Source organism: Chelonia mydas, chromosome 9 (assembly GCF_015237465.2).
Source record: "Chelonia mydas isolate rCheMyd1 chromosome 9, rCheMyd1.pri.v2, whole genome shotgun sequence".
NCBI classification, from domain to species: Eukaryota; Metazoa; Chordata; order Testudines; family Cheloniidae; genus Chelonia; species Chelonia mydas.
The window spans coordinates 50,132,899-50,160,889 of NC_057855.1; the positions used below are offsets into that span (position 1 = coordinate 50,132,899).

Genomic DNA, 27,991 nt, shown 5'->3' on the forward strand with positions numbered 1-27,991 from the left:
AGGTGAAATCTCTGTCAGAAATGGGTCTTACGTACTGTCCCTGACCCTGGGCAAAACCTGTCTGTCTTGAATGAGCAACCCTCGCCATCCTCCAGGAAGAGGGATAACCGTTTCTGACGAAATGAGGTTTGCACTACCTGAGTCCAGTGGAAGGAGGGGCACCAGGATAGATGAAAGAGGGGGACTTAAAATTGTGGGAAGATTAACTCAGATCATGTTGCGAGCCCATTGTCTGATGTGGATTTTTTTTTTAATATGGTTTTTTTTTAATATGGTTTGCCGCTTCCAGTGGAGGGGTCACACAGGGGAATTAGTGAGGTTGACAGGTCTCTGCATAGCTCCACCATCTGTCACTATATTGTACACTAGACCACAGAGTGTGGCCAGCAACTCTTGCTGGTGGCCGCACTGACCCTTTTTCCTAAAATACTTAATTAACTTTAGGAAAACCAAATAAATATGCTCTTATACACATCCACAGCATTGTAATTATTTATGTAGTTTTTTTTTTTTTTGCAGACTCAATAATAAAAAATAATGCTGCGAAAAGTGATAGGTGTATGTTCATTAATATCACTTTTCACAGCACACTTAGCCTTGGTCTACACTAGGAGCTGAGGTCGAATTTAGCAGTGTTAAATCGATTTAACCCTGCACCCGTCCATACGATGAAGCCCTTTTTTTCGACTTAAAGGGCTCTTAAAATCGATATCCGTACTCCACCCCCGACAAGGGGATTAGCGCTTAAATTGGCCTTGCCGGGTCGAATTTGGGGTACTGTGGATGCAATTAGATGGTATTGGCCTCCAGGAGCTATCCCAGAGTGCTCCATTGTGACCGCTCTGGACAGCACTCTCAACTCAGATGCACTGGCCATGTAGACAGGAAAAGGCCCGCAAACTTTTGAATTTCAATTTCCTGTTTGCATGGTCACCTGCAGCTTGCCACGCTGGCCAGAGCTCATCAGCAGAGGTGACCATGATGGAGTCCCAGAATCGCAAAAGAGCTCCAGCATGGACCAAATGGGAGGTACGGGATCTGATCGCTGTATGGGGAGAGGAATCCGTGCTATCAGAACTCGTTCCAGTTTTCGAAATGCCAAAACATTTGTCAAAATCTCCCAGGGCATGAAGGACAGAGGCCATAACAGGGACCCGAAGCAATGCCACGTGAAACTTAAGGAGCTGAGGCAAGCTTACCAGAAAACCAGAGAGGCAAACGGCCGCTCCGGGTCAGAGCCCCAAACATGCCACTTCTATGATGAGCTGCATGCCATTTTAGGGGGTTCAGCCACCACTACCCCAGCCGTGTTGTTTGACTCCTTCAGTGGAGATGGAGGCAACACAGAAGCAGGTTTTGGGGACGAGGAAGATGATGATGATGAAGTTGTAGATAGCTCACAGCAAGCAAGCGGAGAAACCGGTTTTCCCTACAGCCAGGAACTGTTTCTCACCCCGGACCTGGAGCCAGTACCCCCCGAACCCACCCAAGGCTGCCTCCCAGACCCGCCAGGCAGAAAAGGGACCTCTGGTGAGTGTACCTTTTAAAATACTATACATGGTTTAAAAGCAATCATGTGAAAGGATTAATTTGCCCTGGCATTTGCGGCTCTCCTGGATGTACTCCCAAAGCCTTTGCAAAAGGTTTCTGGGGAGGGCAGCCTTATTCCGTCCACCATGGTAGGACACTTTACCACACCAGGCCAGTAGCACGTACTCGAGAATCTTTGTAGAACAAAGCATTGCAGTGTATGTTTGCTGGCATTCAAACAACATCCATTCTTTATCTCTCTGTGTTATCCTCAGGAGAGTGATATCATTCATGGTCACCTGGTTGAAATAGGGTGCTTTTCTTAAGGGGACATTCAGAGTTGCCTGTTCCTGCTGGGCTGTTTACCTATAGCTGAACAGAAATGTTCCCCGCTGTTAGCCACGGGGAGGGGTGAGGCGCTAGCCACGTGGTGGGGGAGGCAAAATGCGACATTGGAATGAAAGCACATGTGCTGTGTATGTAATGTTAACAGCAAGGTTTACCGTGAAAAAGTGTAGCCATTGTTCTAGAAAATGTGTCTTTTTAAATACCACTGTCCCTTTTTTTTTCTCCACCAGCTGCATGTGTTTCAAGGATCACAGGATCTTCTCCTTCCCAGAGGCTAGTGAAGATTAGAACGCAAAAAAACCACACTTGTGATGAAATGTTCTCTGAGCTCATGCTGTCCTCCCACACTGACAGAGCACAGATGAATGTGTGGCGGCAGACAATGTCAGAGTGCAGGAAAGCACAAAATGACCAGGAGGAGAGGTGGCGGGCTGAAGAGAGGGCTGAAGCTGAAAGGTGGCGGCAGCATGATGAGAGGAGGCAGGACTCAATGCTGAGGCTGCTGGAGGATCAAACCAATATGTTCCAGCATATGGTTGAGCTGCAGGAAAGGCAGCTGAAGCACAGACTGCCGCTACAGCCCCTGTGTAACCAACCAACCTCCTCCCCAAGTTCCATAGCCTCCTCACTCAGACACCCAAGAACGCAGTGGGGGGGCCTCCGGCCACCCAGCCACTCCACCCCAGAGGATTGCCCAAGCAACAGAAGGCTGGCATTCAATAAGTTTTAAAATTGTAAACTTTTAAAATGCTGTGTGGCCTTGTCCTTCCCTCCTCCACCACCACCCCTCCTGGGCTACCCTAGTAGTTATCCCCCTATTTGTGTGATGAATGAATAAATAATGCATGAATGTGAAGCAACAATGACTTTATTGCCTCTGCAAGTGGTGATTGAAGGGAGGTGGGGAGGGTGGTTAGCTTACAGGGAAGTAGAGTGAACCAAAGGGCGGGGGGTTTCATCAAGGAGAAACAAACAGAACTTTCACACTGTGCCTGTCCAGTCATGAAACTGGTTTTCAAAGCTTCTCTGATGCGCACCGCGCCCTCCTGTGCTCTTCTAACCGCCCTGGTGTCTGGCTGTGCGAAACCAGCAGCCAGGCGATTTGCCTTAACCTCCCACCCCGCCATAAACGTCTCCCCCTTACTCACAGATATTGTGGAGCGCACAGCAAGCAGTAATAACAGTGGGAATATTGGTTTTGCTGAGGTCTAACCGAGCCAGTAAACTGCACCAGCGCGCTTTTAAACATCCAAATGCACATTCTACCACCAATCTGCACTTGCTCAGCCTGTAGTTGAACAGCTCCTGACTACTGTCCAGGCTGCCTGTGTACAGCTTCATGAGCCATGGCATTAAGGGGTAGGCTGGGTCCCCAAGGATAACGATAGGCATTTCAACATCCCCAACGGTTATTTTCTGGTCTGGGAATAAAGTTCCTTCCTGCAGCTTTTGAAACAGACCAGAGTTCCTGAAGATGCGAGCGTCATGTACCTTTCCCGGCCATCCCACGTTGATGTTGGTGAAACGTCCCTTGTGATCCACCAGTGCTTGCAGCACCATTGAAAAGTACCCCTTGCGGTTTAGGTACTCGCCGGCTTGGTGCTCCGGTGCCAAGATAGGGATACGCGTTCCGTCTATGGCCCCACCACAGTTAGGGAATCCCATTGCAGCAAAGCCATCCACTATGACCTGCACATTTCCCAGGGTCACTACCCTTGATATCAGCAGATCTTTGATTGCTTTGGCTACTTGCATCACAGGAGCCCCCACAGTAGATTTGCCCACTCCAAATTGATTCCTGACTGACCTGTAGCTGTCTGGCATTGCAAGCTTCCACAGGGCTATTGCCACTCGCTTCTCAACTGTGAGGGCTGCTCTCATTTTGGTATTCATGCGCTTCAGGGCAGGGAAAAGCAAGTCACAAAGTTCCATGAAAGCGCCCTTATGCATGCGAAAGTTTCGCAGCCACTGGGAATCGTCCCAGACCTGCAACACTATGCGGTCCCACCAGTCTGTGCTTGTTTCCCGGGCCCAGAATCGGCGTTCCACGGCATGAACCTGCCCCATTAGCAACATGATGCCCACAATGGCAGGGCCCATGCTTTGAGAGAAGTCTGTGTCCATGTCCTCATCACTCACGTCACCGCGCGGACGTTGCCTACTCACCCGGTATCGCTTTGCCAGGTTCTGGTGCTGTATATACTGCTGGATAATGCATGTGGTGTTTAATGTGCTCTTAATTGCCAAAGTGAGCTGAGCAGGCTCCATGCTTGCCATGGTATGGCATCCTCACAGAAAAAAGGTGCGGAACGATTGTCTGCCATTGCTCTGATGGAGGGAGGGGCAACTGATGACATGGCTTACAGGGTTGGCTTACAGGGAATTAAAATCAACAAAGGGGGTGGCTTTACATCAAGGAGTATTTCAGGCAGGACTTCACGGAGGAACAGAGGGAGGGGGGAGCAAATGAGTACAAAACAAATCTGGTCTATTTCTTGTTTTGATCCACTCCATCTATCTTTTACATTTTTGGCTGGCAGCAGACAGTGCAGAAGGACTGCAAGCCATCCACATCTCTTGGCTGCTCAGCAGAAGATGGTACAACAGGACTGCTAGCCATCCTTATCTCCTGCTTGCCCCGCAAAAGATGGTACAATAGGACTGCCTGCAGGACTAAAGAGAGTGACCTAGTCGAGTCACTCCTAATATAGTCCCCTGCACACGTCTGCCCAGGCGCTCCTGGTCAACGCAGCCAGGAGCACCTCGGACATGACGATGACGGCTACCAGTCCTATTGTACTGTCTGCTGCTACAAGGCAATGGGTTGCTACTGCTGTGCAGCAATGCAGTACCGTGTCTACCAGCACCCAGGAGACATACGGTGACAGTGAGCTGAGCGGGCTCCATGCTTGCCGTGGTATGGCGTCTGCACAGGTAACTCAGGAAAAAAGGCGCGAAACAATTGTCTGCCATTGCTTTCACAGAGGGAGGGAGGGAAGGAGGGCCTGATGACATGTACCCAGAACCACCCGCGACAATGTTTTTTGCCCCATCAGGCATTGGGATCTCAACCCAGAATTCCAATGGGCAGCAGAGACTGCGGGAACTGTGGGATAGCTACCCACAGTGCAACACTCTGGAAGTCGACGCTAGCCTCGGTACTGTGGAAGCACTCCACCGAGTTAATGCACTTAGAGCATTTTGTGTGGGGACACACACAATCGACTATTTAAAAAGGATTTCTAAAAAACTGACTTCTATAAATTCGACCTAATTTCGTATTGTAGACATACCCTTAGTAGCTAGCTGGGAGGCTGTGATAAGTGATACTAACAAACATACACATATCACTTATTACAGCTTCCCAGCCAGCTTGTAAGTCTGCTGGAAAATGTGATACTTGTATGTTTGTTAATATTACTTTTCTCAGCAAGCCCCAGGACAACTTAAGCCCTGAAAGGGGGGTGGGGGGAGAGGAGGAAGGGGAGAAGGCAGTGGGAGCCCAGAGCGATGTGAGGTGGGGTGGAGAGCCTGCACAGCCAGAGCTGGGGGTCAGCGCATGCTACTGTGTGGTCAGAGCCAGGGGCTGTGTAGCAGAAGTTAGGTGTTGGGAGCCCGCTGCTGCACAGCCAGCACCAGGGGTCGGCACCCAGGGCTGGCTCCCATCACATAGTGGCAGGAGCCTGGGACCGGTGGACAGATCAAGGGGCCAGAGGGTGCCCGAAGTCCCACAGTCTGGCTCCCAAAGTCCTGCCGGTGGAGCTTGCCACCCAAACACCCCAGTGCTGAAGCCCAAGCCCCCCACCTCCAAGGTAGATTAGGGCGACCAGATTGCACGAGTGAAATATCAGGACACATTGGGGGAGTGGCGCCGGGGGGGGGGGGGGGGAGGGGCGGGAAGAGACAGACACAGGTGCACAGCCCCGACCAGAGCCAGAGGCACATTGGTCCGCCTGGCCCTGTGCTACCAGCATGCCCCTTCCTGTTGCAGGTGGGCCCATGCTGCGCCACACAGCTCCCCTGCCAAGCACCCCCTGGATCCAGTATGCCCAGGGCCCCCCCGACAACCCTTCCACCACAAATGCACAGTGCCGTGCACACACACACACACACCCCGCCCAGCGCCCCCCTGCCCACAGCCCCACCATAGCTGCCCAGCACCCCACACAGAACCCCCCCACTCGCTAGTTTCCCAATACAGATTTCCCCTCCCTCCCAGTGCCCTTCCCCACAGCCCCACCACAACTAAACAATGCCCCACACAGACCGCCACTGCCCAGACACACACATCTCCCCCACTTTCCAGCACCCCAAAACACACAAACCTCCCCCACTGCCCAACTCCCTCCACACACCTCCCAGACACTCATCATCACACCCTGCCCCTTCCCTGGCTGCACTCACCAGCCCTCCTGGGAGGTCTCTGGCTCCTAGTGTCAGAGCAGCTAGGGGAGTCTCCAGACTCTCCATGTGCTGCGCCCGCCTCAACCATGAGCTCTGAGGCTCCCATTGGCCGGGAAAAGCACCAATGGGAGCTGCCGGAGCCACGGAGTGGGGCTTGCAGGTGCTGGCATCATGGAGAGCCCCCCCCAAGAGCCAGAGGGACCTGCCAGGGGGCGAGTCCCGGCGGTGCTTACCTGGGGCAGCTCCTGTCCCGGGAAGCATCTGGCTGGCAGGTCCCTCTGGCTCCTAGGGTCGGGGGGTGTGTGTGTGTGTGTGTGTGTGTGTGTGTGTGTGTGTGTGTGTGTGTGTGTGTGTGTGTGTGTGTGTGTGTGTGTGTGTGTGTGTGTGTGTGTGTGTGTGTGTGTGTGTGTGTGTGTGTGTGTGTGTGTGTGTGTGTGTGTGTGTGTGTGTGTGTGTGTGTGTGTGTGTGTGTGTGTGTAGGGCACTCTGCCTGCTCCCGGCGCCTGCAAGCCGTGGCCCTGCAGCATGCGGCAATCCTGCCGGTGGGCGGGTGCCAGGAGCTGCCCCAGGAAGTGGTGAGCAGTGCCGCAGCTGCGGTCCGGACGGTCCCGATATCGGGACAAAGGGTGTCCCGACTGATTAAGGTCGGGACGTCGGACAAGTCCCCTAAAATCGGGACGTCTGGTCACCCTAAGGTAGACTGAGGGCTCACCTTGCTCCTGCAACATTGTGCTGCACCAGTCTCTAGAGTCACTACAGGGCAGCGCATCCAGGAGCGATAGGGAGGGAGGAGGAGAGGCAGATACGTTGTCCCCGTTTCCCCCCCATCGCCGCCCAGGAGGCAGTTGTGGCCAAACAAAAAGCCTCTCATGGCCGCATTTGAGAAATGCTGCACTAGATAGAGCAAAAACAGAGGCGCCTCTATGATTGGAAGATGGTGAGGAAAAACCTAGTTGCAACAGATCCCAGAGCAGCAGATGGGAGAAACAGCATTTCCCTCTGCCATTGTCTAACACCACAGGGGACTGGGGAGCAGTAGGCCAGGTGAGAGAGGCACTGAGCTCTTCCCAAGCGCTTTATATTTGTGCTACTCAGGATATATTTAAGAAAACTAAACTTGAATCCTCCCAGCTCTTCTGCCTCGAGTAAAAAGGCCCCAAAGTCTCTCTTACAGGGCTACAGTGCAGAGAGGGGTGGAGAGTGTTGGCTTTTCAGGGGAGAGGAAAGCAGCACTGCAGAAAGGAGCATGTACATTCTGCTCTGTGAGGGTCAGCACTAGCCCCCAGCAGAGCAGAGGAAAGGAGGTGGCACTTGTCCACAGGTGGGATTAGCTGGCTGCCATTTCTCACCCTTTACCCGCATGGAATGAAGTGCCACACAGCCAGTTTCTCCATCTGTATGTGCTTCAAGGCTTTTTCAGCTATGGCTTCCCAGCATGCTGGAACACACAATGGCACACCGCCATGGGCAGCCAAACTAAGTGAGCAGAGCCTACTCTCCCTCACAAAGGACACCAGAAAGGGCCTGAGAAACCTCTCCCAGCCCAGCAGCACAGCCCTCCTCTCCAGCTAAGAGGCTGCAGAGCTGTTGCATTTATTATCGATCAGACGTAGCACAGCTTGTAGGTCACACACCTATTTTCATTAGGGCAGAGCCTTCTTCAGAGACCAAGTGCCTGCTGCTACAATAGAGCCAGTTCTACTTAGATGCATAGCCAGTCAATTGCCATTAAACTTTGAGCAGTTTTATTACAGTGCTCCCTGTTGCACCCGTTCTCTTGGAGGACTAAGTGCAGGGGATACCAAACTATTCCAACCAAGCCTTTGTGTGCAAGGAGATGGGGGAGTGGGAAGAATTCCTAACACAGAGTTCTAGTCTGGGCACAGGAAGAGACGGGTTATCTTTTTAGAGCTCTATAAAGCAAAGAAAGGGCAAGGTGATTGCTGATATTTTCAAAGACCAGACTCAGTTCTGGCTTGAAACTTCGTGTGAATTTTGCGGGCAAGAGACTATTTCTGGCATTAACAGAGTCAGAAGAGGACTGAAGAGGCCATCTTCACCACTGCCTCCAGAACTCCATCCGATGCCTCTGTAGCTGCTCCCAAGGCCCTCACTCAGTTCACTTCTAATAGAAACTGACCTCTTTCAGTGGAGTTGTGTGTTCTGAAAGAATACAGCCCATTAGGCTCTGTGGGGAGGGACTGAGATGGCTGAGTATGAGAGGAAATGTTAGGGGAAAATCAACATGAGAGACAAAGAGAAATGAGGAAAATACATTGAGAGGGTCAAGAAAAGTAACATCAAAATATATTTAAAAACCAGAATTTCCAATTTGCACTGAGTTTAACACCCCCCTGCCCCCATTTTCTTTGCTTAGGGGCTTTGCTCACTGCTCCAATACCGGGAACTCTATAGGCAGCACCAGTTATGCCCTGAAAAAGGAAATATTTTCCTTAAGCCATCTGACAACCTTCACCATTTGCAAAAATCTGCTTGAACCATCACTCCACCTTCCCTCCTTTTTGTTCTACAATGGGCAGAAGACTGCAGATAAATATCACTGATTTCACTTTTCATTTGCAATCAAGTCCAATTTGTTGTGTTAGTACCCCTGCAGTCCATTGTACACCTTCTGCACAGATCCTTGTTTCAACAGCTGTTTGAGACCTGCCATAGAAAAGGAACAGTTACCACACAGCATGAAAACCCCCGACAATATTTACACATCTGACTTGACACAGAAGCCACTTGGGCACCCCAGCTGGCACATCTGAGCAATGGAATACAAACATCTGGCAGTCCAACTATCTCACTGGACAGTTAAACAGAAGGGCAGTACAAGTCCATTCTCACAAGGAGAGGTGGCGCTAAGTGGATAATGCTGTTATATTAAAGCCTTCTTACACGTCCTCCCACAACACAGAATAGGCTGAAACACAAAAGGGCTGGGACCCAATGAGACAGTCACCTCTGCTACAAACTAAGCAAGGCAGCAGATGGGGGTGGGGTGGAGACAAAAGAGGCTGGAGGAGATGCTCAAGATTCTCACACACATACTAACACACCACCCCGAGATCCCAGTGGCATGGGAGAAAAGTCGAGCCCAGGATACATTCTCTGGCCTCCTGTGTTTCTAGAACAATCCACTTACCCAGTGAAATGCTAGACTGTTTTCTTTACATATTAATATGGATACCACACTTAATTAAGTCATGTTTAAGACTATTTCAATGGATTATTTTGAAGTTGTATTCTGATGTCCTATCTATATCCACGTCTTGTCTGAAAGTGAGGGCTGGGAGCTGATTGGCTGGCATGGGGTGTCAGACACACTGGTTAGCACTTGCAACACAATAACCCACCTACGTGGGTCACTGTATTAAGGGAAAGACAGACAGACCTGTATCTCCTCCACCTAGGCTGCAAGATATGGGTGGGAGCGGGGGCGATAGGAAAGAGTGCGTACAGTTCTGCTGCTCTGACGCTCTCTCTCCTGCATCTCAGCTTCCTGACATGAAAGCAGCAGAAATCCTACTTCACTTAGACTTTTAACCCTGTGGAGTGCTGCACGTTGCTTGCTCCCCTCTGAACAGTCCAGCCTGCTCCTTCAGCTGCACAGGAGTTAAAGCTCCAAAAGAGTAATAAAGCCAATTCAAAGAGAAGCAATGTAAGTATAGAGCTCAGGTGTAAGCATAGGAACCCTCTAGGGAGTAATCTCTGGCCAGCAGGTGGCAGAGAATCTGGTCAAAGGGACATCAGAGAAGCAGAATAAGGAGATAGTTTTCCCATCTTTAGGGGACGCCCTCTGGCAGGATTCTCACTGCTGGAGCAAAAGCAGCTCATGAGACGCCTCAAAAGAAGGTGCACTTAACATTACAAACAGAAGGGCTAGTGGCCAAGAATGAGAAAAGGAAGGAATTTTTCCCCTCGCTAGATAAACAGAAAAGTACAGGACTAAGTATTTCTTGAATATTTAGGCAGCACAGCTGCCATTCAGACAGTCAATTTATGTCGTCGATCCCCTAATGACTCCAGTAGCCCAGGGGAGATGTGGGTTGATCTTCTGACATCCTCCAGAGTGGTGTTCATCCTCAGTCAGCTGAGAACACATGAAGCCCCAGCCAGTGCAGTTACGCTACAGCTACCTCCACGTATCTTGCTCAACCCTGAAGCACTGACACCAGCCCAAGAGACAGAACATTGGTAGCGCTGTTCCCTGCAACAAAGTATCCTAGAGTTCCTATGAACAGAGAGATCCAGCCTGCACAGTCACTCACCCTCCCTGAAGGACAGGAGGAGTGCCACTGAGTGCTCTGTGGCAGCCTTCCATAGGACATATATGCCAAAGAGAAAGAGGGGCTCTGAAAGCCCAGCACAGATCAGAGCAAGCAACAATGCACTGGAGACAAGGCTCCTGGGGAAAACAGAAAAACACCTGGGAAGAGAGCCAAAGCTGCAGCACCCATCCAAAAAAGTGATGGAGAGCATGAGGCAGAGACCTCACACTTTTAAAATCAGCCACAGAATCAACAGGAGCAGGGAAAGGACGGAAAGGATGCTGGTGCTGCAGCTGTCAGGAGCTCCCTCGCTGACTAGTCAAGAAGGAAGCGACTGGAATGTTCTCAAGGCAGCATTTCTACACTCTGATGGTAGCACACGACACCACTAAGGGGCTGGCTTCCACTCTACAAACTCTGGGAGATGCAGTTCTGCCATTCTCACACTAGGAGGCAGATGCCCAGGAGGGAGACTCCTGGCAGACAGTATCTTCAGAAAAATGCGTGTGGTGGCCCTGAGCAAGCCCAAAGGTAGTCCAGATGCTTCCCTCTATGCTGTTTCGAAGTGGGAGAAGAGAGAGTCTCTCCTGGAGCATCCATACTTAACTATGCCAGGATCCAATTCCTTCCCCTATTAGTGGCAGAATGTGGTTTCCATCATCCCCACTGGAGGGATATGTGGAAGAGGAACTCCTCTCTGCTACTGCCTGGAGTACAGGAGCAACGCCTACTGCAGGTGCAGGGATGGGGTGGGGGGAGAAGAAGATTCTTCTAGCAGTATGACAGGTTTCAGAGTAGCAGCCATGTTAGTCTAAGCTTATGCTCAAATAAATTTGTTAGTCTCTAAAGTGCCACAAGTACTCCTTTTCTTTCTTCTAGCAGTGTTTCAGAAGCTGTGAAGAAGTGGGGGCTAAAGATGATCCTTCTCTGTCCTGCTCCCAACTTTATGAGAGCTACCTGGCCTGCCAATCTTCACCCTCAATTTAGCTCAGACATTCATCCTCTAAAGAGGATTAAGTTGCAGCAAACTAAGTCCACTTTACTCCTGTGTGAGAGCATCAGAGGGGTGGGGGTTAACAGGTTATAATTTATGCATGTCGATTTCATAGCGTTAGCTGATTTTCCTCAGCATTCCTGAGTAGACTTGGCCTATGTGCTTAGGGTAAAAAGAGGTGGGGAAAAAGCATTTATTTCCTGATGCAGCAGAGCAGCTTCCACCTTAACGTCAGAGCAATACCCAACGCCAAAGAGAAGTGGAGGGAGATGCTGGGAAACTGTGCTGTTAAGTCTGAGATACCATTCTAACAAGGGTGAAGCCAGTGCAGGGCTAGGTCCAGTTCTAACCCATCTCCAACAAGGGTGCAATCTGTCCTTTGGATGGGAGCTTTGAAGCAGCTTCAGATTTGTCAATGCTATACAAATATCAGAATCTAATCTAATCTAATCTAATCTAATCTGGTAGGCATCCAAGTACAGCAACTGAAACCAGATGCTTCAGAGGAAAGAAGAAATTGCCCATAGTGCACCTAGCCAATTATATTGTGCCAGGGGTGGCCAACCTGAGCCTGAAAAGGAGCCAGAATTTACCAATGTACATTGCCAAAGAGCCACAGTAATACTTCAGCAGCCCCCGCATCAGCTCCCCCCGTCCCAGTGCCTCCCACACACTGGCAGCCCCACCGATCAGCACCTCCCCCTCCCTTCCCGCACCTCCTGATTAGCTGTTACGTGGCATGCAGGAAACTCTGGGGGGTAGGGGGAGGAGCGAGGGCATGGCAAGCTCAGGGGAGGGGAGTGGGAAGGGGAGGAAGCGGGGGCAAAGCCAGGGGGTTGAGCAGTGAACATCCCCTGGCCCATTGGAAAGTTGGCACCTGTAGCTCCAGCCCCGGAGTTGGTGCCTATACAAGGAGCTGCATATTAACTCTGAAGAGCTGCATGTGGCTCCGGAGTCACAGGTTGGCCATCCCTGTATTATGCTGTATGCAGGGGTGGGGGGAGAGAATTCCTTCCTGATCCCTACAGGCGGTTATCTTAAATCGCATGACAAAGCTCTATCATTGTTCAGAAAATTCTGAGATGACGTGGTAGGTTTTTAAAGCACAAACCTTCCCGCTGTTCATCTGTCAGCTGCTCTTTGGGGAAGTCCACATCAAAAGTAATTATCAGTGAGCCTTTGATGTTATTGTTATCAAAGTTTGGAAGACCTTCTCCTTTTTTCCACAGTTTGGCCCCAGGTTTTGTGATTTTATCCCGGGCAACATGAACCTACAAAGCAAGGGAAAATTGAGAACAGTGTTAGTATCCGGTTATCCTAAACTTCCTTTATGGCAATATTAGACAGGCATGCTCAATACTGAATATGCCACAAAGCCAGGAATATTCAGTACCAGGACATGTAAGAGCACTGACACAGAGCTTAGGACAACATATGCCAGCACATGCCCTCTAGCCTGGAGGCTAACCAATGACTGTGCCCTCACTTGTAGCTTCTGGAGCAGACTCCAGATAGTCAAAATGGGTCTTTTTAAAATCTCTGGATGAGACAAGATTGTCTAGGGTCAACAGCTGCAACCAGAAGTGGACAAGTCCCTGTGGGGAACAGGGAATTCATTACTGAAATAATTTTGCTTGTAGAGAACATGAAAGTAAACTCTTGCCTCACCTTGTGCCCATCTAAATGGGCAATATCCATTTCAAAGCCTATCAGTGCCTCGACCAGCGAGATAGTGACGTTTGTATACAAATCATCCCCTCTTCTTTCAAAGACAGGGTGCCTGTGAACAGAGCATAGGAACTTGAACCGTTGACCTCTCACCTCACCTCTTCTGCAAAAGTCAGGACTAGAGCTGAGTGAAATTGTTTTGGGAAATAGTAAAGTCACAGAAATATGCATTTTTCATGGCACTGAACCAATGAATGAGTTCAGGTTGAATTCAACGAACAGTTTTGGCTGAAAAAGAACGGAGAATAAAAATGTCAAAGATGTTGTTTCAATTTGACATTTGAAATGTTTCATTTCAACCTGAACAAAGCTTTTCAATTTTTCATTTTGGCGAGAAAAATTCAGAATCGGTTCAAAAGGAACTGACTGTTTTTTTTAATATTTCCATTCAGGCACAGAACTGAAAAGTCAACTATTCAGGACCTCTAGGTTACTTGCTTCCCTCCATTTATGAAAAGGCTTGAAGAGTTCACATAAATCTCAGAAGAATGGAGAAGACATTCATAAGTCTGATTCAGCTTCCTTTTCCTGTGCTAGGGGATGTGCATTACTAAGAATCTTGCCCTGTGAACTGAAAGGAGTGGAGAGGTGTGATAGGCACACTCCAGCCCCTGCATCCTCCAAATGTCCCCCTGCAGTTTCCAGCCCCATATCCATTGGACACTCACAGATTTACCAGGCCTGCTGTTCCCAAAGGAACAGTTCTGTGTTGCACCTTAGAACACAGTTCTGTGTAACATAAAACAGAGAAAGCAAGTGTAACCAAGGCTGGTGGAAGTCACAGTGGGGCTGTAGACGGGCTGCTGGGGTCAGAGCTGCTGACCCAGGGCTGTCCAGCACATAGAAACTCAGGATGCGACCTGCATGCAGATAGCTGCTTGTGAGCATCCCAGGCTAGAAGCTACAGTGGTAAAGCATTGTAAGGCAACCAGGGTTGCAGGGCAAGTGGTGACACAACTCCTCACTGGTCTGGACTGCACTGCACACCATCACATACAGACCTCACTTCTCACATATTTTCCATACATACATCTCACAATGGTTATAATGACCAGTGTGACACAGGCTTTCATTAGAGACCTTCCATTACATTCTCTAGTGAACTACTATGTAGATCACAGATGAGAGGATCCCTGTAACCCTTATGCACCCCTGTACCCTTTGACAGCTGGCACAAAGAAGGACCTGGGACACGAGAGCTTTGTCAAGCAGTCCCACATGACTCATCCAGGAGCTTCCTTTTTCCTGTTCTAGCGACGTGTTCCATTTCCTGTTCCATTCACAGGGCAAGAGGTGGAGAGGAGAGTCAAAATACCATGTGATTCATCCAGCAGCTACCATCTAATCTTAGATTTTGGGCCAAACAAAGCAAAAATCCTCTGAACAGCTGGCAATAATCTCAAAGTATTCTAACACCCTTAACATATGACACTCTCTGCAGAGTCCTGCCTCCAGCCCTCCATTAAAACCATCAGAGGATTGGCTTTCTCGCCTCACTGATGCTGCTGCTGGGTAACAGAGGTGCCATTTGAACTGCAAAATTGATACAAAAGACACTGGTAAGTTTTCTGTCTCGTATCCAGGAGAGAAGTGGGTTAGCCAGGCACGTTACTTACTTGAGAACTTTTATTCGGAAGCGTAAGTCACCCGGCTCCCCATCTACATGGGGTTCACCTGTGGAAGTAAGTTCAAAATGGTGTGTTACACTAAGTCATAAACTGGGCCTTCACCAGCAATTAGCCAGCTTGTCTGACATCAGAAAGACTCGGCTCACTAGATGGCTTGGTCTCGTATTCTTCTTCTAACCTGAAAAAACCCACACCATTTTTATGAAAGACTCCCTACCTACATGCAGCATTCTTAGATGGAAGACCCCAGGCTTTTGGAGTCATGTCTCAATGAACATTGGAGCATAAAATTAGTGCAGAAGACTCACCTACAGACTGTGTGCGTGACAGATATGGCAGTGTCCTGCCACATCCTTGGGATACTTTATTGAATAAAGTTTAAGTATCTTTGAGGTCCATTGTGTTAAATGAATGGTTTATGTATTATTGTGGTTGTCAGTTGCAATTATATGTAACCTCTCTGGATGGAGGGGATGGGAGAAGAGAGCGGACAGATGTGAGACTTTGAAGTTCAAAGGACTATATTAAAAATGTGCCAGATGAATGGATTTGGAGGGACAATTAATATTAAGTGGATTTCGTGGGGAATACCTAGGGAGAGGTTGATGCAAATTCTTCCCCTCTGGCTATGTGAAAACCCAGCCTTCTGAAGCTACGCCCTGAGGAGCAGGTCATTGTCTGCCGATTACCTGTTCCCAGAGATGAGATCAAAGGCCTGAACTGTACAAAACCAGCTGAACTGCTCAGCCTGGGTTCTGGTTCTGAATCTGAGAGTTATGAACTTGTAACCACAGAGAAAACCTAGTTGTGGGTATTGAGACTCCTGGTAAGCTTTTTACCATCTGGGTAGGTTCTTTTATTGTTTTAATATGTTTTCTCTGTAATACTTTCACCTTAACAATAAATATGCTTGCTAAGAAAGAGCTGTGTGGTAACTTATAACCGTGGGGAATAGACTAGTCATAACCTCTGGAGAGAAAGCAAAGCACAGATGCTGGTCTTTTGGGCAGTCTGGCTTGCTGTGGACATCACAGTGTAGACCGGGAACTGCGCAGCCTTGAAGATCCCTCAGTCAGGACGGAGTGAGATGTGGGCCTCTGCCCTAGAGAGATGACTTTTTAGATGCTTGAAACCTCTAAATGGGTGCTGTTGAGGGACCAAAGTGAAGGAGCACAGGAGCCGTTGCCATGAACTGTGACAACGTGGATTATCCAAAACCTATACAGCTATAGTTGAGATACTGTGTAGCACTGCAGCTCACATTGATGCCTAAAGGCAACCAAGGGTTTATTGGGATGTGAAGTCATGATATTAGTTAATTCTGTAAAATGGCTAGAAGAAGAATTTTTGCATAATGGAGACTTGCTGACAAAGCAGGTTCTAGGCAGAAACTGGGTCTGTTTCTGAAGCACGTACCTTTCAGCCCCCTTGGAACGTTAAGGGCGAGCTCAGGCATAGGGTGCAGTGATGTAGGATTTAGCATTCTGCTATGTTTTCCCTTTCGGCTTCCTGCTTTGACTCTGTCAGATCTGAACAAGTGATAATGGCGAAAGACTCCGCATGCTTGGGCCAGGGGACTTGCATACACACTTCAAATAGAGCTGAGCGTTATGGCAGACATATGTCACAGGTCCTCTTTCTGATAGGAATGCTTTCCCTTCCTGTTTCCAGATGTCTAATATAAAAAGCAAGGGGCCTGAACTCTTTGAGCAGAGCATTACTAAAACTGACTGCAGGGTGCAGTTTCTAGATTGAGAGAATGCATAGGACAAACCAACGGCTTAAAAAGGGGCAAGTTCGAAACAATACCCCACAGCAAGCACTGAGATTCCTGAATGCTGCCCTCATCATAATCATCCTAGTGTTACCAAAGCTGATCTTTATGGCGGCAGCTAGTGCCATACCTTCCCCGATGAAGGGGTATTCCATGTCATCCCTCACGCCTGGCTCTATCTCTACCTCTAGTGTTCGCTCTTCATTCACAAGCCTGGGGAGATAAAGAGAAACAAAATAGAAGAAGAGTGGATGCTGTGCTCAGCAAGAAGACAGGTTTTATTCATTTTATTGGACTAGCACAGGCTACTCCCACAGTGGCCTGCTGCTTCCATCATTTACTACACACTCCCCAGAGTGGAGGGCAAAAGGTGTCTCTTACTCTTTCTCCACTGGTCAACCATCATAGACAGCAAAGAGCTAAGCTACTGAAACCATCCCATGTACACTACTACTTCAGCAGTCCCCACCTCCACATATCCCAATAGTACTCCTGTCCAACTTTATCCCCTTTCACAGCAGTGCAGAATGGCCTCTTTAGATGGGTGTAAAGTCAAGGAGAGTGGAGCTAAAAACCGCAAATTAAAAAAACCTTCTCCCTAATCCAGTTTCTCATTCCTGCCACAACTGCAAAGTATACGATAAAACCAGCTGCTGTTTCCCAATAAGCCACCCCGCCACATGGGTCATACTGGTCACACATGCATGTCCTTCCCCCATCTAGTGGCCAGTTGTGATTAGCTATCCATATCACAGTATAGGGCAGAAACACAACACTCACTTGACATTGGGACACTCATCACAGACAACTTCTTGAGTCATCTGGAAACGCCCAGGGCCTAGCTGGGTGGTCCTCATCTCCTGCCGGCAGTTGCATTTCCGTTTGCCAGGAGCCTGCCTGGCCACTGGCTTGTTCCTAACAACCTGCAAGAAACACATACAGCAGTTTCATATCAACCAGTCACACTGTATAATGATCTCGAGGCTTTGCAAATAGCTGAGTTCCTTCAAGCAACATTCTAGACAACAAGCCCCATGATATCTGTGCTGTACCCAAAACAATTGCCTTTGATCTTGGAAATGCCTTCCTGAATACAGTCTTCAGTTCACTACCTGAGAACCCACTGTGTCCCTGTTATAGTCATGTTCCTTTTAAGCCTGCTTCCCAATGCTTATCCACCTTTCTAAATAAAAATGGTAACATTAGACTGAAACATCTGATGCCTTCGATGAATTATTTTGGGAAGCTGGCTAAAATTCCATTCATTTTACAGTGACTAAGAAAGTTTTTTCTTTAAAGATATTTAGAATTTTTTTTTCTTCCATATTCACATCTCTGAACAAGCTTGATTTAAATCTGGCTGAGGCACTTGTCACTGAAGACAACACCTGAAGACTGCAAGCTGTGCAAGTGCAGTACATGATGATTCTTCTTTTTAACAGTATGCCACAGTGCTAAGCTCCTGGCTTTATTTCAAAACATACCTTATACCTGTTTTTTACTGGGTTTGAGGTCTAACAGGATTTCTATGTCCAGATGCAAGTACTTCTGATGTGCATGTGTGTCCATTTCCATATTATTTGGATGGGAAAACAAATAATTTTTTACACTGAAGAACCCAAGGAAATGAAACGTGAAAACTGTGTTAATCAATGTTGAGATTCAGGAAATTAAGTTATAATTCCTAAATCTACCACGATTTGGTCATACTTTATATATTAAGGTATACAGTTCATATACAATATTGTATATTGCTGTTTACACACACTGGGTATATCTGCACTGCAGCTGGGAGGTGTGATCACAGCACGTGTAATCGAGGTAGATCAAAGGTAGCTCCAGTAACATTAGCAGTGAAGATAGCCATGTCCACCCAGGGCATACTTCAATGGCTAGCTTGTTGCAACATGTGATGCAAGCACACCTGACTGCAGTGTAGGCACACAAACCCCTTAAGTTAATGGTTAATTACCTTGGGAACCATAATTTTGAGTTGCCTGATTTACACACTTGAACCCTCAACTATAATGCTCGATTAATATAGCTTTTTTGCATTTAATTCTGTACAGGGGATTGCCAGCATCAGAGACATAACTAGTTAAATGAAAGAAAAGGAGTACTTGTGGCACCTTAGAGATGAACAAATTTAAATGAAAGCATCGTATATTTGCTAAACACAGAATGTTAGATGTCTGTTGTGACAGAGATGCTTGGCCATGTAAAAATTAAGTTAGATTAATATTGTGGCAACTACTTTGCTGAAAGAGGCAAGATTTGATATGAGAGGACCTGACTTCAAGAGACTAAATAAGCTTACATCTCGTTTAATGTTTCATCTCTTTGCTGCAGTTTTCCATTGGGTTTCAAAGTGACTTACCTGGGAACTTCCCTTTCCCCACAGTGCTTTTGGTTCCAAGAACAGTACCAGGTTACTTGGCAGCAACAGGAGGATGCAGAGCATAAGAAATCCCAGCATTGCCTCTCACCCATGTCTGTGTTGTACCTCACCCCTCCTCAGACACACTGTTAGGAAGTAACCCACTTCCATTTCTTTCTAAGAATGCACTATTTCCACCAACAGTTAAGCCAGCAGTCACCAGCAAGCTCAAGGGTTCAACGGGGAGGCCCCAGAAATAGACTGTTACACTTACTTCCACAAAGTTTCCTGAATACACTTCCTCCAGTGTAACTTCCAGGTCCACAATGATGTCACTTCCTCGTGGAATATTCCTGTCTTGCTGACGAGGACTTCCTCCAAACATGAAACCAAAGTCCCCAAAGAAGCTACAGAGTAATGGACATTCATTAATTCAGGAAGAAGTTTAAGTTCACTCCAGCTATGTGGCTTCACAATCAGGATCTCTGTTAGAACACAGAGATCGAATGCAGCAATAGGCTCCCTTGAAGACTTTTCTCACCACCACATAAGATGCACTGTTAAGCAAATTGACCATTGGCTGATATTCCCTCAAATACAAGTCGCGTGCTTTCAAAAACGAACAGAAATCAGTTATTTCAGAAGAGATTGCCTTAAAGTCATCACAGCTGGGAATAAATTTTTGGCACCACATCTAAGGTACTTATATGGCCCCAATAACCCTAGTATCGGAGTGCTTCACAGTCTAACATATTTATCTCCTGTAAAGCAGGAAGTGCTATAAACCTCATATACAGATAGGGACTGAAGCACTGAGAGGCTAAGTGACTTGCATCCTCACAAAGGAAGCCTGTGGTGAAGTAGGAAATTGAACCCAGGTCTACGAAATCCTAGGCTAGAGCCCTAACCACTGGGACATCCTTCTATGCAGTACCAAAGTTCAGACAAGGACAATATTTGAGCGTGTACACTGAGGGGTCTTCAAGAGTGCATTAACTGCCTTTAGGGGAATCCAGCCCTAGCAGGCAGAGTGTTTAGTGGAGGAAGAGACAGAAACCAAGCATGGCCTTTCTTTTTATTCAGTCAAACTAGTCAATAGGGGCTGCTCTCATCCTTCAAGCAGACCACACCAGCAGATACTGGCACCCTAAAGGACAACTATAGCAAAGATATCTCTATTAGAAATGAATAATCCACAGGTTTACCCTGAAGCCAGAGGTGCTGTTTGAAGTGCTAGTGAATGAAGGTCAGATTTGGCTGTATTTAAACCAGTAAAAACCAGGAAAAGACGCTGTACAGTTTTCCTTAAAAACAACCCACCCATTATCTGTGCCAGTGTAATTAACTGCCAGAGGATACAAGAAAGATTCTGCATATTTAATACAATTACAAATCTATTATACATCACTCACACTCGCAAATCTGCCAAGTGAGTAATGCTGGTTTGTGGGGGGAGAGAGAACAAACATGGTCTTCATGCTCATTACTCAGTGGAAGAAGGGGTGGCATGTGTGTGAAAGCAGCAGCTAGGATATGAGTGTTGAATACACCTCTCAGATTACCCATCTGTCATTAGCTGTCAGTGCTGATTCATTTATCTTTTGACCAGGGAAAAATGAGAAGATCCAGGCTACTAATAACAAAGCATCTGGTCGGTGCTGGAGTCTGTGAAGTAGTATTGGTGTCCTTATATTATGGACAAAATTACTCTTCCCTGCCTGCAGAGCAGATTGCCAGGATGAAAGCTTACTGTGAGAAGATGTCTCCATGGGAACCCTGGTGACCATCCTTCAGTCCCTCCTCGCCATATGTGTCGTACTGCTTTCTCTTCTCCTCGTCTGAGAGCACCTGGAAGGGCAGAGGATGTGGGACAGTAAACATTAGTGCGTAAGTGAACTAGTTTATTTAGACAAGGCTTTTGAAATGAACCCTGCCGTTATTCCGAAATGAGGAACAAGAGACAATGGAGGCACCAAGACAGATTGTCATGACTCCATAATTACCATTAAGTCAGAAGTTTTCAGTATAGCAAGAGCTATAAACCTTTATTTTGCATTCATCTAATTGAAACAGCAAAAACCAAGACACAATATAATTCAACACTATATCAATTTTTCATGGTGGTCCAATGGAAAACGAATTGGTAGAACAGTAAGAGTCCAAAAATACAGCCCTTTTGGCAGTCTTTCACAGAAGTGTGTCACCCTTCTTTGTAAACCACATTGCTGCTGCTCCTCGCTCCAATATCAGTGATACCGAAGGAGCATTTGTCTCGAGAACATTTTATAATCTTTAGACAAAATCTCAAGTCTGAGCACTGATGTGAAGCCACTAAATATGACGATAAATCTGCCATGGCACAAACATTGGCACTCACTTCCGGGACAACATGGGGTGAGGGAGGGGAGGGAAGAGAGCAAGAGAGAACATGAAAGCAGTGACCTCAGCCGCATTAAGGTGGAATAACTTTCCAAATGCATGGAATGTGTGACAATCAGATGTACTGATCCATTGATCCAAAAGCATATGAGGTGGCTGTTAAAAGTTTTGCATCAGAGTGGGAGTTTGATGAAGCTGGGATACATACAGCTTTTGCGTACCTGTTGGAGATGGGAGCAAAAGCCTTACGGAGTACTGGAGTGTGTTATTGACAGTGTTATAATCAATATTAAGGTGAAAAGGAAGGCACAAGTATTTCCCTTTAACTTCATATTTCCATGCTTTTCAGGTTTCAAGGGGGTAGCATACATCCTGATGCAACCTTAACTGCCACTAAATATAGCTTTTGTTTGCTAATTTGTCTTGGTATTAGAAAAATTACAAGCAGCAATAGCTATAGCTAGGCTCTTAAACAGATAAATATTTACTACATCTATTGGGCACGTTCATAACTTTCCAAAATAACGAGGAGTCTGGTGGCACCTTAAAGACTAAGATTTATTTGGGCATAAGCTTTCGTGGGTAAAAAACCCCAATTCTTCAGATGCATAGAATGAAAATTATAGATCCAGGCATAAATATACTGGCACGTGAAGAGAAGGAAGTTACTTTACAAGTGGAGATCCATTGTTGACAAGGCCAATTCAGTCAGGGTGGATGTGGTCCACTCCCAATAATTGATGAAGAGGTGTCAATACCAAAAGAGGGAAAATTGTTTTTGTAGTGAGCCAGCCACTCCCACTCCCTATTCAAGCCCAAATTAACAGTGTTAAGTTTGCAAATGAATTGTAGCTCTGCAGTTTCTCTTTGAAGTCTGTTTTTGAAGTTTTTTTGTTGAAGGATGGCTACTTTTAAATCTGTTATTGAATGTCCACGGAAATTGAAGCGTTCTCCTATTGGCTTTTGTATGTTACCATTCCTGATATCTGATTTGTGTCCATTTATTCTTTTACATAGAGACTGTCCAGTTTGGCCAATGTACATGGCAGAGGGGCATTGCTGGCACTTGATGGCATAAATCACATTAGTTGATAAGCAGGTGAACGAGCCCAATGGTGTGGCTGATGTGGTTGGGTCCTCTGATGGTGTCGCTAGAGTAGATATGGGGACAGAGTAGACAATGGGGTTTGTTACAGGGATTGGTTCCTGGGTTAGTGTTTCTGTGGTGCATAGTTGCTGGTGAATATTTGCTTCAGGTTGGGGGGGATGTCTGTAAGTGAGGACTGGCCTCCCTCCCAAGGTCTGTGAGAGTGATGGATCGTTTCTGTGGATACAGACAAACATGGCTACCCTTCTGATACTTTCCAAAATAGAAACCTTCCAGACTGGAGTGTTCCATGCTTGGTCTTCCCAAAGCTGAAGTGCTTTGTAAAGTTGGAATACTACTGGTTAAACGGTTTTAAATTAGGGGGAGGAGGCAAGAACCACACCTTTCCTACAATTTTATTTTTTTTAAGACCTCGCTATAGTAAAAATGGCTGGTACATGAAACATGGCAAGGCCATACTTTTCAATGAGGGCTACCGCTTTGTGTGATTTTGTTTTAATTAAACAGGAGATTTTCAGATGGTCCTTATTCTACATGTACAGTGAGGGAAGATGGGCTGTGCATACATGCACAGCTAACAAGTATACACTGCTTGGTTGAAGGCACTTACAACAAGGTCCGATGTGAGTGAGTTTGTAAATTCTGTATGCCACTCAAACGTTCCCACATCACCTTTTGTAAACACACACAAGAAACACTGCATTGATGCAATACTAAGACTGCACAGTCAGGAAGTGCAAGAACTAAAGAGCCCAACAGCAACATTAAATCTGCTGCATTGCACATATCATATTTTCTAATTTTAGTTCTGCAAAATATTTAAGATCACAATGGACATGTAAGAGTCAATATTGGTGATGTTACCTGAATTTTTATGTTTCCTTAATGGGATTTAGTTGTGCCACCATGGTGCCTTAAAGAGATTAAATTTCAAGTTGACCATGTCAACTTAAAAAAGAAATTAATGAGTTTAATGTTTCAAAGACTACACGTGCCCCTGAGTCTCCCTGCTGATTTTTGTGAATTTACAATCATACTTTTCCCATTTTTCTAAAGCTATTATTGTGTCTGAGACGCACAGAAAGATGGAAACCTGATTATACAGGGAAAACAGTAAAATTAACCGTACAAAATGGCGTCAAAAGTGTCAGGACCCACATCCTGCAAAGACTTACACATGCTAGTAGCCCCATTGATTTTAAATGGGACTAGTCATCAATGTAAAGCTAAGCATGTGTGTAATTCTTCAGAGATCTGGAACTTTAAGTTTGAAAGAAAATAGGTAAATATTTTTCACATTGAAGATGTGGTGAATTTCATGATTTTCTGTTTGCAAGAGACACAGAAAAAACCCACTTCCCAGGATAATTTAAGAATTTCCATTCAAAGTGACCAAATAGTTTGCTTTAAAAAGAGGTCCAAACTCCGCAAGACCAGTAGAAAACTTCCCTGTATTATCTAACTGAAAGTTAGATCTTCTCCTTTTATGCACTCATGACTATGTACCTGTGCAACAGTGCTTCTACAGTGAGGAAAGCACCAGATGTGCAATGGCTACAGTGGCGGATCTTAGTCAGTTGTACAGCATTAGGGCCACCATTAAACCACTGCAGAAGCATAAGTGTGATCCGTATCTGTTCTCCAGCACAGTATCTACTCCAGAAGTTTTACAGACATACATACACCAAATAGATTCTTACACCTAAATAATGTGCTGGCCCAGGACAGCTGCTCACTCCTCCTCTATCTGAAAATTACTGTCAGTTCCTCCTCAGGGACCTCTCTCTGCTCCCTTGAGGCTTGAATGGAAAGGGACAGAGAAACAGCCCCAACCACAAAAGCACAGGAGGAAGAGGAAGGAGAGCAGCTGGTTAGTCACCTAAGATATGAGGATCCAGCCTGCAATAATTTGAGGTGTGTCCAATATTAAACATGGGGGGTAGTACGAATATGAGGGTTGCATAAAGTGCATTTGGGATGGCAGGGCTCACCTCTCCTTCTGCCTGGCATTCCACAAAAAGCCCAGGCAGCTAGCCGCTCACTAAATTCTTCAGTTGACTGGGCAGGGGCCCCCTGACTTCAATTCCTTTTCCTGGGCCACAAACAGCCGAAAAGAGGAATACCTGTGTTGTTGCACCATAAGTAACAGACAATAGTTTTTAAGGATGTTCTCTCACTCCGTGAATTAAATACAGATTGCAAAATGGGTTTAATAGATGTGAAAGCCAGAAGGGACTATTACAGTCATCTAGTCTGACCTCCTGCGTAGCACAGGCCACAGAATTTCAGCCAGTAATTAAGCCTGAATCAAGCCCATATCTTGTGGCTGAAGTGAAACATATTTTTAGAAGGACATTCAGTTAATGTAAAGGCTTTAAGTGAGAAAGCACCATATTTGTTGATAATTAACCATTGAAACATCTTGCCTTCACTATTAGTTTGATTCTATGTCTAACCTGAGTTAATCTAATTTTAAATTTCAGCCAGGGGATTTTGTCAATACCTTTGTCTCCCAGATTAGGGAGAGAAGATGTTTTTAACTAGGTACTTATATACACCACAATCAAATAATCTCTTAATTGATTTAAGAAGTCTAAAGAGAACATTAACCCACATAGTGAGAACGCCCTTAAACCAGCTTAAGACTGAAAACATTAATTGTGCCATAAGCAACAGATGATAAAAGCCAGGTATCACAGAGTTTGATCATTTGTCACATATTCTGACAATTTCCGTTACACACTAGCAGGTTTGAAGACTTAGAAGCATGCTTCAGCTCCAAACTTAAGGACAACCAGGAATCAAATTTCAAACTTGTATCCTAGTAGCCTAGAGACAAATGCTAGGGATGGAATAGGGCAGAGGAACTACAAATAATTTTAAATGATCTATTTCAGGTACAACTATGAAATCCCAGAATAGCATATCCTGTCTGAATATTCCAAAAGAATGGATCGAGATGTCCATTTTATTACTCATGCACTAGTTTCCCTTCCTCAGTGAGAGAACTAACTTTACACCAAAGTTTTGGTGCTCTGAAAGAATAAGCTATTGTTTTCTAGAAAAGAAAATTTAGCCACCTCTGTCCTCGTACATCCTGAGCATCCACAGCAATCAAGCTGCCTTTGGTCCCAGAAAGTCAACTACTGCAGCATCTCCTGCAAAATGAAACAAGATGTCCAGATCCCCATATGGGAATTTGCAAACTCCATCAAAGAAAACATTCCCTCTCTCCCACAACATGCAAGAGAGGATAACTTAACTCTGAAAATTAGAATCCAAAAGTTGGCCTCTGACCACTGCTAGAAATCTCAGCGACAGCTATCAGGTTAACACACACCAGGCTCTTTATGATTTTTCACTATCATCTCCACTGCAGTTTCTGGTCAATAAACCTCTCTTTTCACTTTTGTTGCAACAATTCGTTACCAATACTGCAATGTAATCATTGCTGACTCCTCCTGATTTAGGGGAGGGATAGCTCAGTGGTTTGAGTATTGGCCTGCTAAACCCAGGGTTGCGAGTTCAATTCTTGAGGGGGCCATTTAGGGATGTGGGGCAAAAATTGGGGATTGGCCCTGCTTTGAGCAGGGGGTTGGACTAGATGACCTCCTGAGATCCCTTCCAACCCTGATATTCTATGATTCTATGAATGCCAGCTCCAAGGATGTCACTGGGAAAGAGCACTTGTTCCACTCTCCCGCAAACGATGAGATGGGCAGAGATGCCAACAATACAGAAAAACCATGTTTGTGTTAGTACTGGGAGCAGATACCTGATTAACTCACTGACCTCATAGGCAGCACCCAGATCCTGGAACTTTTCTTGTGCTCGTGGATCATCAGGGTTTCGGTCCGGATGAAGCTGCAAAGCCAGTTTCCGATAGGCCTTTTTAATGTCTTTTACTGATGCACTGCGGGACACTCCCAGAATCTTATAGAAATCCCTCCTGAGAAATACAGAGCAAAATACAGAGCAAAATAAGCATCTAGTTGTGGCCTCTACCACATGGAACTATTCCATATGTGCAGCACATCTGTCACTCATATAACACCACCACCGCTGTAGCATCCAAACAACTCAACCAATAATGAATGCATCCTCCTGGCACACCTGGGAGTTTGAATCAGTGCTATTAGACCCTTTTACAGAGGAGGAATTGAAGCACAGAGACATTCAGTGACTGGCTAAAGGCTAAAGGTCTTCTGCAGTTTCCACGATATGGTATGCATCCGATGAAGTGAGCTGTAGCTCACGAAAGCTCATGCTCAAATAAACTGGTTAGTCTCTAAGGTGCCACAAGTACTCCTTTTCTTTTTAGGAATACAGACTAACACGGCTGTTACTCTGAAACCTGGCTAAAGACAGAGCATGTGTGCGTGTGGTGGTGACACTGACTCTGGGCGTAGGTGTGCGTGTGTAATGGGATAGTTGGAGGCTGTGTGTGGGGGATGGATGGTGTGCTGGGATTTTCAGGGGCTGTGTGTGGGGGATGGGCAGGGCCCAAGTTTGGAAGATGGGAGGACCAGGATAGTCGGAAGCTGTGTATGAGAAATGGGCAGGGGCCAGGTGAGGGGTCGGGATTGTCAGGGACCCGGGGGGAGGGCTAGGCAGGGGCCAGGTGTGGGAGCGGGGGGGCTGGGATTGTCAGGGGATGTGTGTAGGGGATGGATGGGGAACAGGTGTGGGAGCAGGGGGCCAGAATAGTTGGGGGCTGGGGAGGGGCCAGGTGTGGGGGCTGGGGAGGGAACGGGGGTCAGGATAGTCGGGGCGGTGTTGGGGGAGGGGGGAGATGGGCAGAGGCCAGGTGTAAGGAATGGGGGCCCGAGATAGTCAAGGGCTGTCGGGGGGGGGGGGGGGGGGGGGGGAGGGGGGATTAGCGGAGGTTCGTCGCTGCTTGGGGTGGGCGGGGCGAGAGTGGGAGGAGGAGGGGGATGGTGTGGGCGGAGACCGGGGAGGCCCGCAAAGGGTGGGGGCTAGTCGGTGCCTGAAGGGCCGGAGGCGAGGGCTCGGAATCGGCCTAAGGGATCGCGCCCCCTTACGAGGAGCGGACCTAGGCCCCCACAGGCCCCGCTCCCCCGGAATGCCCGCCCGCGGCCGCACTCACCCGGCACTGGCCTCCCCGAGGAGGCAGAGCAGCAGCAGGCAGAGAAGGCCGAGGCAGCGGAGGGTCATGACGACGGCGAGGCCTCGCTCCCCACCGAGGCTGCACGCGGCTGAGACACGGCTCACTTCGTCTGGGGGTGGCGCGAGGCAGGGGACTTCGGCCGGGTCCCGCAGCGGCGACGACTCAGTCACCGGTAACCATAGATATGAACCAGAACCCGGCGACGAGAGCGGTCCAATCAGACCGTGGCACAGCACGCGGCCCTGGTCACACCTCACCAATCACAGTCGCACACTTCAACAATCGCCCGGCCGTACTGGCCAATAACATCAGTCTA

The 27,991-nt window shown here is 47.2% G+C and overlaps 1 protein-coding gene across 1 annotated transcript; it reads right to left on the reverse strand.

Moving 5' to 3' along the window:
- Positions 1 to 8,572: 8,572 nt before the first annotated feature.
- Positions 8,573 to 27,958, reverse strand: DNAJB11 (DnaJ heat shock protein family (Hsp40) member B11). The gene is made up of 10 exons (XM_037909003.2): positions 27,655 to 27,958; positions 26,340 to 26,496; positions 20,811 to 20,908; positions 19,335 to 19,467; positions 17,464 to 17,606; positions 16,814 to 16,896; positions 14,898 to 14,955; positions 13,222 to 13,333; positions 12,665 to 12,824; positions 8,573 to 8,949 (listed from the first exon to the last, which is right to left on the reverse strand). The coding sequence occupies exons 1-10, from the start codon at positions 27,720 to 27,722 to the stop codon at positions 8,885 to 8,887; spliced, it is 1,077 nt and encodes a 358-aa protein (XP_037764931.1). The 5' UTR covers positions 27,723 to 27,958; the 3' UTR covers positions 8,573 to 8,884.
- Between the last annotated feature and the right edge of the window lie 33 nt (positions 27,959 to 27,991).